Source organism: Silurus aristotelis (genome assembly GCF_946808225.1).
Source record: "Silurus aristotelis genome assembly, chromosome: 18".
NCBI classification, from domain to species: Eukaryota; Metazoa; Chordata; class Actinopteri; order Siluriformes; family Siluridae; genus Silurus; species Silurus aristotelis.
Window position 1 is genome coordinate 6,242,728 of NC_139591.1, and position 14,538 is coordinate 6,257,265.

General features: G+C 38.1%; 1 protein-coding gene across 1 annotated transcript in view; it reads left to right on the forward strand.

Moving 5' to 3' along the window:
• Positions 1-1,981: 1,981 nt before the first annotated feature.
• The window catches only part of ntm (neurotrimin), a 409,839-nt gene continuing 397,282 nt past the window's right edge, over positions 1,982-14,538 (forward strand). Inside the window, exon 1 of the mRNA XM_083567651.1 lies at positions 1,982-2,292. Within this exon, the coding sequence (XP_083423777.1) occupies positions 2,232-2,292 (61 nt within the window). The 5' untranslated portion in view covers positions 1,982-2,231. The remainder of the gene's footprint in view (positions 2,293-14,538) is intronic.

The window sequence follows — 14,538 nt, forward strand, 5'->3', positions numbered from 1 at the left end:
CCTTTTAACACAATAAGGATGTGGAGTAACTGACTTGGCAATAAGTCATATAACAAAGGCATTCAATTATGAACATATTACATATTTGGAAGATAGGCTTAATTAACGTTGCATTTTATTTTAATCGTTATTTAATTCAGGGGGCTGGCATTCATCCCTTGTACTTCCAAAGTCCTTAGTTTAGGCCTATGCTCAGAAGGATATATTGGTTTCCTCTGGGTTATCTGGTTTTCTTCCACCTTCCAAACAATGATAGATTAGGTTTGATAAATTGCCCCTTGGTGTAAATGAGTGGGGGAATAGTAGAGCATGGTGCTGTGTGATAAACTGGTGTTTCATGCAGGGTGTATTTTCTGCCATGCACAAAGAGTTACCGGGACAGATGCCACATGTACAGTTACACTAAACGGAATAAAGTGGTTACTGAAGAGATTTATTTTAAGGCTTCACCTACAAAATTGCGTTAGAGAGAGTTTGTATATCACTTTGTATCAGTAAAACTGATACTGAGTACAGTACAAAGTACTAAAGCTTATCACATCAATAGCAATATACAGTAAACAGCAAAAGCATGATTGCAAGTGTGATATTGCTTTTATACAAGAGTTTTATAAAGGAGAAATTAATACTGAGTAACTGACATTTCTGAAACGGGATGGTCAAATCATGGGCAAATAATTATTTTGGGCTCCAAGAATGAAAATAGAGCTAAATAAACACACAATCACATCGTCAGCTAGCTAGCTTACAATAATCCACTGTGTAAAAATGTTTTTTTGGTGTGCTCTCATTGTTTAAATCAGAATTTACAGTCATGAAAATTGGAGCATGATTGATGATGAACTCTATTGTAGTAAACAGTTCAGTGGGACAGTTGCAAAAATTGGAATATTACTTGCCGAACATGAGAGATACAAGCAGCGAAACAAGTGTGATTATACTAAAAATAAGCCATCTTGCTGCTCATCCAGTCAAAGTGGACCAGAACCTCCTGCTGCATAAATAATTTGACTATTCATAATATTCACTCATCCATCAATTGCCTATTCCACCTATCTTATGACCCATTTATCTACACTGGGGAACATGTACTCTATCCGAGGGAACCAAGGCGGTAGGACATCCTGGACAGGGTACCAACCCATTACAATTGCACACAATTATTCCCACTTTACAGACAATTTGGAAATAGAAACTGGATTTGATTGGAAAAATGCCGATCAGCCTTCAACACATGTCTTCGGATTGGTCAAGAAGCGCTGATCATCCATTTCCTATACAACTTATCTTACACTGGGTCAAAGAAGAACATGGATTCTATCCCAGAGGACCAAGTGCAGAAAACAGTAGGACACCCTAAACAGGGTACCAACCCATCACAATCGATGTGGATTTATCATCAATTCTCTATACCGCTTATCTCTATACCGACACTGGGCCAAAGGGTACATGGAGTCTTCCCCAGGGAACTAAGTAAAGAAAGTGGTAGGACATAAAGGACAGGGTACCAACCCATCCCAATTGCACACACCCATTCGCACCGTACAGCCTTTTTGGAAATGGAAATTAGATTTGATTGTTAAAATGCAGATCAGCTTTGCAGATCAGTCTTCGGATTGTGGAAAAAAACGAAATACCCAGAGGAAACCCTCGTACATCACACAGCCAAAGAATAGGTGGGATTGGAACCGTCAAAGGCAATTTTCCCCTAAATACTAAAATATAATTATTAATAATAATTGCTTGGCAATAATAAGCATTATTGACCGAATTACAGAACTGAAATGGTTTTCCAATAAAAGACGATAACATTTTTTTTCTTTTTTTTCAGTAATTGTTGTGGTTCTGGTTTAAAGGTCGAACGAGTTGTTTGTTAAATAAGGGAATTGGCACCGAGTGCGCCCTGGGGGGGATTCTTAGACAGCGTCGCCTTTGTCAGTATGTGGAAGACCGTATCGAACGAGAGCAGGCTCGCGCGCGCGCGCGCCGCAGCCAATCACGGAGCGAGTTGGACGGCGCGCGCGCCTCTCCGTCCTCTTTCGCAGTCGAGGCGAGCTGGGATTTTTTTTTTGCGCTGTGCGCTGCGCTCTGCTCCGCTCCGCTCCACTCTCAGCAGGATTTCAGGTCCGGTTTTCGGCGCTTTTTTTTAAAAAGTAAATAAACAAATAAACAATAAAACAACAACAATAGCAAGCGATTGCGATTTTACTTCGCCCGAAGACTAAATCAGCATGAAGAGTCCTGCGTACTGGGCGGTCCTGTTCGGAATGGCCATCGCTTTAATACAACGAGGTAAGGATGGGGTGGTGGGGTGGTGGGTGGTGGAGTCGTGTTTGGGGATGACCGAAGCTCACTTCCCAATCCCGTCACGTCAGGGTCTTGGCGGAGAAACTGTAAGGACGAACTCCTCATTACGCGCGAGTCTTGAACGTGTCGCGTTTGACGCACTTACAAACCAAAGAGGCAGCGGAGTGTCACTCCAAGGTGATGCGCATTCACATGTCCGGAATTGATCCTCTCGCCCTGATTGTGTGCGTGTGCGTGTGCGTGCGTGCATTCCATAGTGCACGAAAAGTTTTCCAAATGCTCAATACAAGCATCTATCTACCGACAGGACTATCACTGACTTGTTGCATTTATTCTCAATGCATTGGAAATGACAGTCCTATTTATTCCAGGGGAAAAAAACAACAACTTAGATGTAAGGTCACTTAAATTCCACATAATCCCCTGTCAAATAGGACGTGTCCCGAATCAGATTCAAGGCAGCTACATCCCAAACCGCATAGCCAAGTAAAGCACTCAGAACGTCCAAGAAGAATGTCATGACAACTTATACTGATAATATGATCCTGATAATAATACACATTTATACACACTTTGCATCTGTATCCCAAGTTTATAGCTCTTCCTTCCAAAGGCATTAATGGCTGTGCTGTATCATATGGTAGGTTGTGCCTGAGGGATGACCTTGTCCAACTGTTGATATGGTCATGCTTCTGTTGTAATCTGTACATTGGGTTTGGGATGTTGAGAATGCAGATCAGATGTATGCTTTTACTGTTTCTTCCTGTTTCTGAGCTCTGGGTCGATACATGGATGTGTGTGTGTGTATGTGTGTATGGGTATGTTTGTGTTTGCATTGCTGTACGATGAACACCAACTGTCAGGTGTTGAGCCAATTGTTGTAGACTGTGATTGTGAGAGTAAGAGACAGGGAAACAAAGAATAAAAGCAAAAGAGGGAGAGAGAAAAGGAGAGTAAGGGAAATAAAGAGAGAGAGTGTGTGTGGGTGTGCAGGGAGTATATGAGGAGGAGAGGGTTATGCGTTTATGTGTGTCATTTTTTTTCTTTTTATATTCTGCCAAATGTTCCCATGATAATTTTGGCCATGTGGGGATAGGTGGTTTGCCCCTAAAAGGTAATCTGCTTTCATATTTAAAATAATAAAAGGTTCCTGAGGTTAAGGTTAAGTGTGTGTGTGTGTGTGTGTGTGTGTGTGTGTGTGTGTGTGTGTGTGTGAGAGTGAATAAGAGTGTCAGTGAGAGTGGCTGTGTCTGCGTTGCCAGGCTGCAGCACATCCACCTGCAAAGCTCAAGCCAACATCCATCCCTCCGGCCAAACTATTGTACCCTTAGACTTTGCTCCATCCCTGCCTGAGCTAATAAAGGAAAGAACTCTTCCTGATGGAAGAGTCTCAACTCAGAGCCACTGCTGGATTTAAGCTTCATACAGAGACCAGAGAAAAGTGTTTAACAGAAATGAAAACTTCTAAGTTATTCCGATTGTTAAGTGAAAAAATGATTCTGTAGAGGAGGTTATCCGCGGTAAACACCCAATTCCTTTGTACAGAATTCATGTATTTCATTTGTGTCTTTCCCAAAGAAACGGTAGTACAATGAGCCGCATGAAAAGTCATGCAATTTCTTTGATTTTATGAAAATCAAAGATTTAAACCATTTCATACACCTGTGCTCACGCTCGACTGTATCTCTGCAGAATCTTTCGCTCGAAGGCACGCTCTTTTAAAAAAATTTTCCCTTCCCGATAGCACTGCTGTCCTAGAGTGAAACAGCGTGCCATGTTATTACAGAAATTAGGCCCATTAGGAGCAGAGGATGACTGTGACTAATTGACATCAGTATCAGCCCAGATGTGAAATAGCTACTTTTTCAATTTCATCAAAAGGATGAGAGAGTTCACTCATTTTCTCGAGTGGCCCAGCGGTGCATTAGAGCTTGTTATGATACGCTCCCTAGAAAAACAAATACTTAGTGATACTTTTGAAAAAAGAAAAAAAGAAATACACTACGGCACTCGTTATGCTGCTGATGTTAGTTCTTGTAGAACACATTTTAGAAAGCTTTTGCATCTTGGGTATATATATATATATATATATATATATATATATATATATATATATATACAGTGAGGAAAATAAGTATTTGAACACCCTGCTATTTTGCAAGTTCTCCCACTTTAAAATCATGCAGGGGTCTGAAATTGTCATCGTAGGTGCATTTCCACTGTGAGAGACATAATCTAAAAAAAAAAATCCAGAAATTACAATGTATGATTTTTTTTGCTATTTATTTGTATGATACAGCTGCAAATAAGTATTTGAACACCTGAGAAAGTCAATGTTAATATTTGTTTGTTTGCAATTACAGAGGTCAAACGTTTCCTGTAGTTTTTCACCAGGTTTGCACACACTAAAGGAGGGATTTTGGCCCACTCCTCCACACAGATCTTCTCTAGATCAGTCAGGTTTCTGGCCTGTTGCTGAGAAACACGGAGTTTGAGCTCCCTTCAAAGATTCTCTATTGGGTTTAGGTCTGGAGACTGGCTAGGCCACGCCAGAACCTTGATATGCTTCTTACAGAGCCACTCCTTGGTTATCCTGGCTGTGTGCTTCGGGTCATTGTCATGTTGGAAGACCCAGCCTCGACCCATCTTCAATGCTCTAACTGAGGGAAGGAGGTTGTTCCCCAAAATCTCGCAATACATGGCCCCGGTCATCCTTTCCTTAATACAGTGCAGTCGCCCTGTCCCATGTGCAGAAAAACACCCCCAAAGCATGATGCTACCACCCCCATGCTTCACAGTGGGGATGGTGTTCTTGGGATGGTACTCATCAGTCTTCTTCCTTCAAACACGTTCAGTGGAATTATGACCCAAAAGTTCTATTTTGGTCTCATCTGACCACATGACTTTCTCCCATGACTTCTCTGGATCATCCAAATGGTCATTGGCAAACTTAAGACGTGCCTGGACATGTGCTGGTTTTAACAGGGGAACCTTCCGTGCCATGCATGATTTCAAACCATGACGTCTTAGTGTATTACCAACAGTAACCTTGGAAACGGTGGTCCCAGCTCTTTTCAGGTCATTGACCAGCTCCTCCCGTGTAGTTCTGGGCTGATTTCTCACTTTCCTTAGGATCATTGAGACCCCACGAGGTGATTTCTTGCATGGAGCCCCAGTCCGAGGGAGATTGACAGTCATGTTTAGCTTCTTCCATTTTCTAATGATTGCTCCAACAGTGGACCTTTTTTCACCAAGCTGCTTGGCAATTTCCCCGTAGCCCTTTCCAGCCTTGTGGAGGTGTACAATTTTGTCTCTAGTGTCTTTGGACAGCTCTTTGGTCTTGGCCATGTTAGTAGTTGGATTCTTACTGATTGTATGGGGTGGACAGGTGTCTTTATGCAGCTAACGACCTCAAACAGGTGCATCTAATTTAGGATAATAAATGTAGTGGAGGTGGACATTTTAAAGGCAGACCAACAGGTCTTTGAGGGTCAGAATTCTAGCTGATAGACAGGTGTTTAAATACTTATTTGCAGCTGTATCATACAAATAAATAGTTTAAAAATCATATATTGTGATTTCTGGATTTTTTCTTTTAGATTATGTCTCTCACAGTGGACATGCACCTACAATGACAATTTCAGACCCCTCCATGATTTCTAAGTGGGAGAACTTGCAAAAAAGCAGGGTGTTCAAATACTTATTTTCCTCACTGTATATATATATATATATATATATATATATATATATACCCAAGATGCAAAAGCTTTCTAAAATGTGTTCTACAGGTATGATTCATATGTGAACAGATTTATAGCTATTTTTTATTTTCTCAAAGTGATGTACTGTATACATTAGCATCATTTATAGCTTTGCATCTTTTTAGCTTTTGTAAGCAAGCCTTTACCCTGGATCGTAGCATGTTTAATGGCATATGATCAAAAAAGTCTATTTCGGGATAAGTTAATGAACTGACAGACATTTAGTGCGTACAGGATCATGGTCTTTACACAATCTAGTGGTATAACTCACAAACCCAGAATGGTATAGCATTTCCATTGGATAGTGGCAGCTTAGGGTTAAATTTAGTTTACATTTGGATTTCAAGTTCCAGAATGGGTCCTGCGAGACTGTCACTTGTTGGTGCTTATCCCTTAACAGATCCAGGTTTTGCCATATGATTCCTTACACAATGGCACGTGCCAATTTGGAATGAGAAAAATGCCTTCTTTTACTGTTCACTAGGGGATAGCTAATGACAATGAAGTTAATACATAAGAAATAAAACGCAATGGGGTGTGCTGTAATTGGAAAATAATTGGTTGCGAAGCAGAGAGATGTTATAATCACAAGATGATAACATAACAACAGTGTTTTATTCCTCTGACACCCAGCAGTTCCGATTCTTAAGTTTAAATTGAAGATATCATACTTTCACATCATTATTACCAATTATGCCCAAAGTCCTCTGTCCTGAAGCTTGTAAATCTTTCAGACTGTTACACAGCACTGACTTTCTTGACATCTCCTATTAATGTTAAATAAACGAAAGCATCCCCATTTTCAAAAATGATCATTTTTCCCTTTGTAGCTTGTAGCCTAGCAGTGCCCTCCATGCAAATTCTTATTTATTAATTATTATTGAAACCTGGGTTTCTGACCAATCAGATTTCAGAATATCAACAGCACCTTGGAACGGGATAGTTCCACTTACACACCCCTTTTCTTTCATCTGATGCATGAGGTAAACATAATTTTTTTTTTTACATTGAAAGGTTTTGCATCATTAGGGCAGCACAGCTCAATATGCGTTAAGTTGTATTATATCCAGCCAGGGATTTGGACCATTAACTAGTCCACCACTGTGTTCAGTTAGACTTTAGCCTTGAATTCCCATTTTCAGTCTGTATTGATGAAAACAAGGTAACGAGCTTGTCAGATTCCACACTCATTCCTAATCTGTTATAGAGCGATTCATTGATAGGAGATGGCACTCAACCCCTCAGACGGTTGTGCAGTGCAGAATATATGTTAAGTTGTGGTGACCCATCTAGTGCATCTATATCTCGGATATGTAGTGACTGCTTTAGTTTTTTTGCAGATTCCATATACACACATACACTGTGACCTTTAATATGGTTTTGTCCATTGGCGGAACATTGTCCCTTTTGAAGTTTACTGTGCAATATATATCCTCTGTGTTTGTAGAGAGCAGACTTTAAAATGTTCCCCTCTGTGGTGTGTTAGAGAATTAGAGTATTCTGAAAAACATTATTTTTCTTTCAATGTGCATCGATCAAAATAGCGCAATTTTAAGCCATTGTTTATGGGTCGAATAATACATTATGGAAACAACACTCAAAACTAATTAATTTGGATTGTGAACATCTGCCAGTCTCATTGAAGGAAACTATGCTGACATTTCTGTAAAGATTTACCAGACACTTTAAAGGCCATCTGTACCACTGCATGGTCAGTTGGTGGCTGTGGGTTAATAATACAGGGTTAAGGCAATTGGAAGTACAGCCCAGACTCACAGAGAGCCATTCATGAGTTGTCATGTTAAAGGAATGCAGGCCTCATATGAGGTATAGCACAGTAATGCAATCTCTGTCTCTGTGGGATCGTCAACTTCAAACAAAAGCCTGTTGGAAAACTTTGACATGGCAAACATCCATTCAGGAATTAGAAGACATCATTATAGCATATTGCAAAATTAATGTGGGTCCTGCATACATTTGCAGTTGGGGTGTTGAGCAAACGGTTACTATACGGTTAGATTTTTTTTTTACTATGACAAGCACGGCGAGTTCAAATTTTGATCTTCATTAAGCTACTCTTTTACAAAGCGTTATTCTTTCCGTCTCCAGGCATACTTTCTCAAGGAGCTCTTTTCCAAAAGCCAGTCTCATTATGGCACATACTGAAAGAGTCTCTGTGGGACTCTAGGAAACACCTTTTGAAAAAAGTGTGTGTGTGTGTGTGGTGTATATATATATATATATATATATATATATATATATATATATATATATATATATATATATATATATATATTAAATGTCAAATGTCAGAAAATGTGAGAAAATGTTATATACAGTAAGGTATATTTTGATGAACCACATTGGGCTCTTTTGTTTCTAAAAGATTAATAAATAAGGAATTATATTTTCATATGATTTTCCTTTGTAAATATACATGTAATGGGATATGCAAAAGGACTTAAATTATCAGAATCATTTACTAAGACTGTGTTCAGGTCAATGTAAGCAGATTGTAGGTACAAGGGGAGTTAAAATAAGTAATTATTATATAATATCTAATTAATGCTCTTTGTGATATCAGTTCCTGTCACATTCCTTCCAGCTCTAATTTGCTCTCACACCTGTTCGCACACACTCACACATGCCATCAGGAAGATCTCTCATGAGAAGGGATTTTTGTAATAAGTGAGCGCAACATATGATCTATTGAGATATATGAGAATGGAAATACATTGCATCGTTTTGTAGCTAATGAGATGGATGACCTGGCGAAAAGTGCATCCATTCTAGTGAACAGAACAAATGGGCTAATTAATGACTCTTATTAATATAATGATATAACGAGCATATTATGACCTTATCGTAGTAACAAGTATCATTTTTTTTCATCATACGCTCCTTATTGGTTGCGTAAAAGTCATTTTTCCTGCGCTGCACTGAGGAGTTTTCCAGATGCATCTATTTCTTAACTCGCCGCTTTTTTTCCTCAAGGAATCTGCATACATTAAGCAGATAAGTTCACGTAAAGTGCATTTTGATAGCCGTGAACGCTACACTTCGCCGCATCAAGACATTCCACTTACTTTACAACTTGTCTCAAATGATTCATGACAGTAATTTCCTCACTGTGTCAAATGTTGACTGATAAAGTAAGCATCAAATTAGACACATTGGTCAATGATGAATATAACAAGAAGTTGCACAGAGGCTGAGGATATTATATCTGAAGCTTAGATGGAGCTAAATGGGTAATTTTTATCTAGACGTTTAAGATGACATCCCTGTATGATTCAATATTAAAATGTACTGTGAGTTAATGCATCCACAAGACAAGCATCCATAAGATTTTATCTTTATGTTTTGGTAAACTATATGGTCAACGGTTTTTGGACACCCGATAACACACCTATATTTCCTTTTTGAACATCTTATTTCAGATACTCTGGGTTCCAGAAGGTTTTATTTTTAGCATGGTTGCGGAGGTTTGTGTTCACTCAGCCACGGGAGTATTAACGAGGCTCATGTAGGGTGAGGAAGCCAGGGGTGCCGTTTGAGTTCCAGTACATCCCAAAAAGTTGAGCCCATTCAAGGTTTATCACTTCCACTTTGGCAAACCATGTCTATGGAGCTTTCTTTTTGCACAGATGTCCGTCAGTCATGCTGGGATATGTTTAGGCCCTTAAGATCTAGTGATGGGAAAGGGTTATGCTACATTTTTTAAAATACATACTTTACATGCTGTGTGCCTAATTTTTGAGCAAAAATGGTGGAGACCGTCAATCTATTGGGGTGATGATAGGGTACCCACAACTCTTTGGCCATATAGTGTATGTGCATGTTGAGACAGTAGCACTATTTTGCTTGTCTGCTTTTAACTCAGTGAGAACAACATTCAAGGCAACAGAGTTTGTTGTTTGTCTCCGCGTGATCATTTTAAAGGTTAATTGCTTTCTAATTTTTTTTTTGCCGAAAATTATTCTCATTTGTAAAATGAATTTCCTCAAGTGTTTTTTACTCAATGCCCAAATCTTTCTTAATCTCCTGCATCTTACAGGGGACGATGCAGCCCATTCTAATCAGTATTTTTCACTTGCAGTGAATTGATGCAGCAGATAACTCTTCGCTATGTGTCAGATTTCTGGATTTTTTTAAACAGCAGTTTCCGTGTGCGCAATATTACACTAAAACTCATTCATCTTTGAACGTCATGATTGTTTAGCATCCTTCATGTCACAGCATTTTGCTTTTTAGGTTAATCCTCACCGTGTACACTTTAGAAGACACTCTCTGTGTTGTTTTTCATGTAGCAGATGGCACAGAGAGCAGTTAAGCAGCACATGGTCATCTACTAATCCCCATGCTGGTGATTAGTGTGTGTGTGTGTGTGTGTGTGTGCGTGTGTGTGTGTGCGTGTGTGCGTGTGTGTGTGTGAATTTACTTGCATATTAAGAGCTCTGCAAGTAGACGTCTATAGATTTAATTGTATTTTGCTTTCAAATGCAAAAGTTTGAGATAGGAACCACTAAATCTCAGGTTATGTATGAAATAAAAAGTGGAAATTAGCAGAAAAGGAGTTAGAAGTGGCAGTTGACTCAGCATCCCTGTTGAATTGCCCTGCTTCATTTTACAGTTGAGAGTCTGCATTGGTCATTGAATTTCAAGGAAGCTTATAGGGGATTCTCATAATTAATGCTAAACGCTTGGGTGACAATCTTAATGGCCTTTTTGGGTCAATGTAGAAAAGAATGTTTCTCATTAATCACCAGCACTTTGCTATCTGCTCTATGTTCAAAGAGTTACTTTTCCTAAGTGAGAGCAAAGTCCACTATATGTTCCAAAAGCTGCCCTTCAAATAATTGAAAATAATTAATCTTTCATGTATAAAGCATATTTCATTTCTATTTTATTTACGAATTTAAGAAGCTATCTAGTATAGATCCTGAAGGAGGAAATAATTTGGGAAAAGAGGTCACTGAATACACATTACTTCATTTGCTCCCTGTGGCAGGGCCTCTCAAAGAAGCATATTAGTGGACTCTACAGTTTACACTGTTTTTAACTCCTCCACAACATTCTGAATTGAAAAATCTGTTTAGAAAATTCTTAAATGTTTTCATTTAAACAAACACTCTCTTGTGAGGTTGAAGGCCAGTGAAATTGTGACCTACTGTAAACTGTTGTTTTGCACACAACAGAACATGAGTTTGAATGTTCGAATATTTTCTGTGAAATAAATCTACAGAATGCTCAATCTCTTTGCTGGTCTTCCAGCACTTCATCTCGATTTAATCCTGGCCAGGGGAGCTAGTAAACTCAACTGTCAGTCAGACTAGAGTAGCCAGGAATACTTTAGTGAGTTATTGATGTGTGCATTCTCTGGAGCATTCTTATTTGAAATCAGAGTTTAAGGTGATAACCACTGGTCATTAAGTTGAAATCATTCCTGCTAATAAATAAATTCCATATTCCATATCCTTAATAAAAATGCTAAATTACAGGGTAAAAGGTAAACCACCAAAGGTTTCCATCAGTGGAAATAAATTTGACATTGTAGTGGTATGGAAGTTCATAGCAGTCATAGCAGTCTTAGGATTTGTAAACAGGTTTCTTTAGGCAAAAATATCCAACAAGCAGCATGTCAGTGGTCAGAAACAATCTGCCAATCATGTTACAGTAGTGCAATGCATACAACCATGCAAATACAGGTAAAATGCTTTAGTCCAGTGAGTGCCATTTTCTTGTAGGTGGAAGTGTTTTGTTGTTGAAAGAGCATCGCTGTTAAAAAACACTTTTTCTGGACGTTTTCCTATTTTCAGTTGTCCAGTTCGGTAAGCTTTGGCCTAATGTCGCCTCAGACTTCTGAACCGTTGGTGCACATTTACGTCAAACTTTAATGCTTTGTGCATTTTGAGATGCTTTTCTGCAGACCACGGATGTAAAGAGTGGTTATTTTAATTACTGCATGCTTTCTTTCAGTTCAAACCAGTTTATTCATTATACTCTTATTTTTTTTTCATCTTTAAGCCACGGAGCTGCTACCCTGTCATTTTCTAAGGAAATCAGCAGTTTCTGAAATACTGACACCAGCCAATCTCGTACTAACAGACAGATCAGTAACTGAGATCTAAAACCTTTCCCTTGTTCTGATCCTTATGGACACTAAATGAAGCTCTTGACCTGTATTTGAATGATCTTATGCATTGTTGCAATGCTGCCATGTGATTGGCTGGCTTAATAATTGTATGAAAAAGCAAAAAGTACATGCGTTCCCATCAAACTAACCAACAAATGTACAACACACTTGGGAAAATTGTGCAGTCAAAAAACTCACATAGGTGTTTTGTTTAATTGTAATCTATACATTGCAGTATTGAGCCACTGCAGGTCTAATATAATAATCATTCTTATCAGGAGTTCACCTTGGTCCCAGGTTTAATATGTCAGCACTAGTCACTACAGAGATCAGTAGAGAGCGCAATATAGAAAGATAAAATAATGACCATGTCAACGCTGCTATGATAGTGTAATTTCATTGAGTCAACTAAATTTTAATAGAAGTGTCATTTAAGAAGCTCATAGGTTAGATGAGGACAGCGTTATAGTGGAATCAGCTGCTAAGGCTTGTTCTCCCTGTGGCCATAACTGCATCATAAATTAAACTATATCACTTTTAATGGCTGTAATGATTACTGTATTTTTTCCACTAACACTACATTATAACATATAATAACACTGCAACAGCAGCAATGGTGTTGGGATTTTTTTAGATGGAAAACCAAAAATGTTTTGTTGTGTTTTATGAATGCGATTGAAAATCAGAAAGGCAGTGACCCGCTGTAGTGCCCCATTTTCTTGCCCAGTTAATATATGTTATACCAGTGCACACAGCAACTCTGACAGTAGTTCAGGGCAAAATTCAAAACATAGGTTTATATTGTAATATGTTATTGTTGCTATAATATCAGATACATTAACATTTTATATTTTATAATATAAGAATAATAACACTTTAAATGTGTTGCTAATATCTGGAAGGGGCAAGAGAAAAATGCTTGCCTTATCATAAATAACAAGTTTAAATGTTTTTGGCCGGGAGAGCAAAACCAGCCCTAGCTCTCTGGGTGGGAGGATGTCAGTCTGGTTAAAGAGAGCATACAACTATTTCCTGTGAGTGTGTTATACTGCCTGGAAAAACATGTGTATGTTAAGCACGATTATTGATTTGGTGACTCTAAGAGATGGTAAAAGTGAATGTGTGGTTAGAGAAAAATATAGGAAATATAGGAAAAGTGAATGCGTGGTTGGAAAAAATTTTTTTCTAGCCATAAGGTAAATAAAACATTTCTAAGACTGGTAACTTATTGTGGGAATATATACGTGAATTAATGGGAATAAACTGGAAATGTACAAAATTGCCTTTTAGACTTTAACAGAGAACTTTTGCAGGAAAATCTTTGTTAAAACAACCAAATTCAATGCAATTTCAGTAACATTTTTATCCACATTTATCAATCACATGCACACTTACTGCAGGGCTATTATGGCCACACCCCCTAAATATACTATGCATTCCTCCATAACATTTTGACTCATAATTTCCTGAATCATCCACACAAAATAATGTAAAGAATGTCCATCCTGGTGAGTAAATTACTCAAATGTTTGCGCTTTGTGTATAGTGTTGTACAACAAAATTATACTAACAATTAAATCAAAGTTAAAAAAAAAAATATATAAATATATATATATATAAAATCTGCATTAGTTTGCATGCGTCAACATATGACATAACAAATTGTTTATATTCATGTTTGTATATGATACAGTTTATATAATTTTTTTCCCAAATTTTGAATCATTTCCCATATATTCCTGATACAATTCCAACTTGGAATATCCTTGAAATTCCCCAGAACTTTCCAGAGAAAGTTTCCAGGGATTTACTGGAAATTCGTCACCCCTTTGCAACCCTATGTGCCAAACATTAATAAATAAAAGATAATCCCTTGCCTAAATTATGGCTTCTTCAACAGTTCTCTAGAGAAGTTAAATACTATGCATCAAAAGAATATTACATCTAGTGTTTATTCTGCATTCCTGTGGGTATGACTGGAATTATGAAATATTTCAGGTTCAGGTCTGCCTGCTACTTCACATCAAAACACATTAGTAAAAACAAAATGCAGTTTTTCTGTTTACAGAGATCAGTTATTTATTTATTTTTGTCTGTCAGTGTTCACAGGAGTCCTAAGGCCGTGTTTTGATGAAACGAAGACAGAAACCAACGGCATTTATATCTGTACAGACTTCTAAGAAACCTGCAGAGAAAGTACTTGTGAGCTACTCATTAACTTTGGAGAGAGTAGGAATATTGTAGTTGATTATACTTCTTTGATGCACAGAACATCTTAAGATGTGAGAAGAGATCTCAAACACCTCAGGACTGTTTTTTGCTCGGGAAATGTAT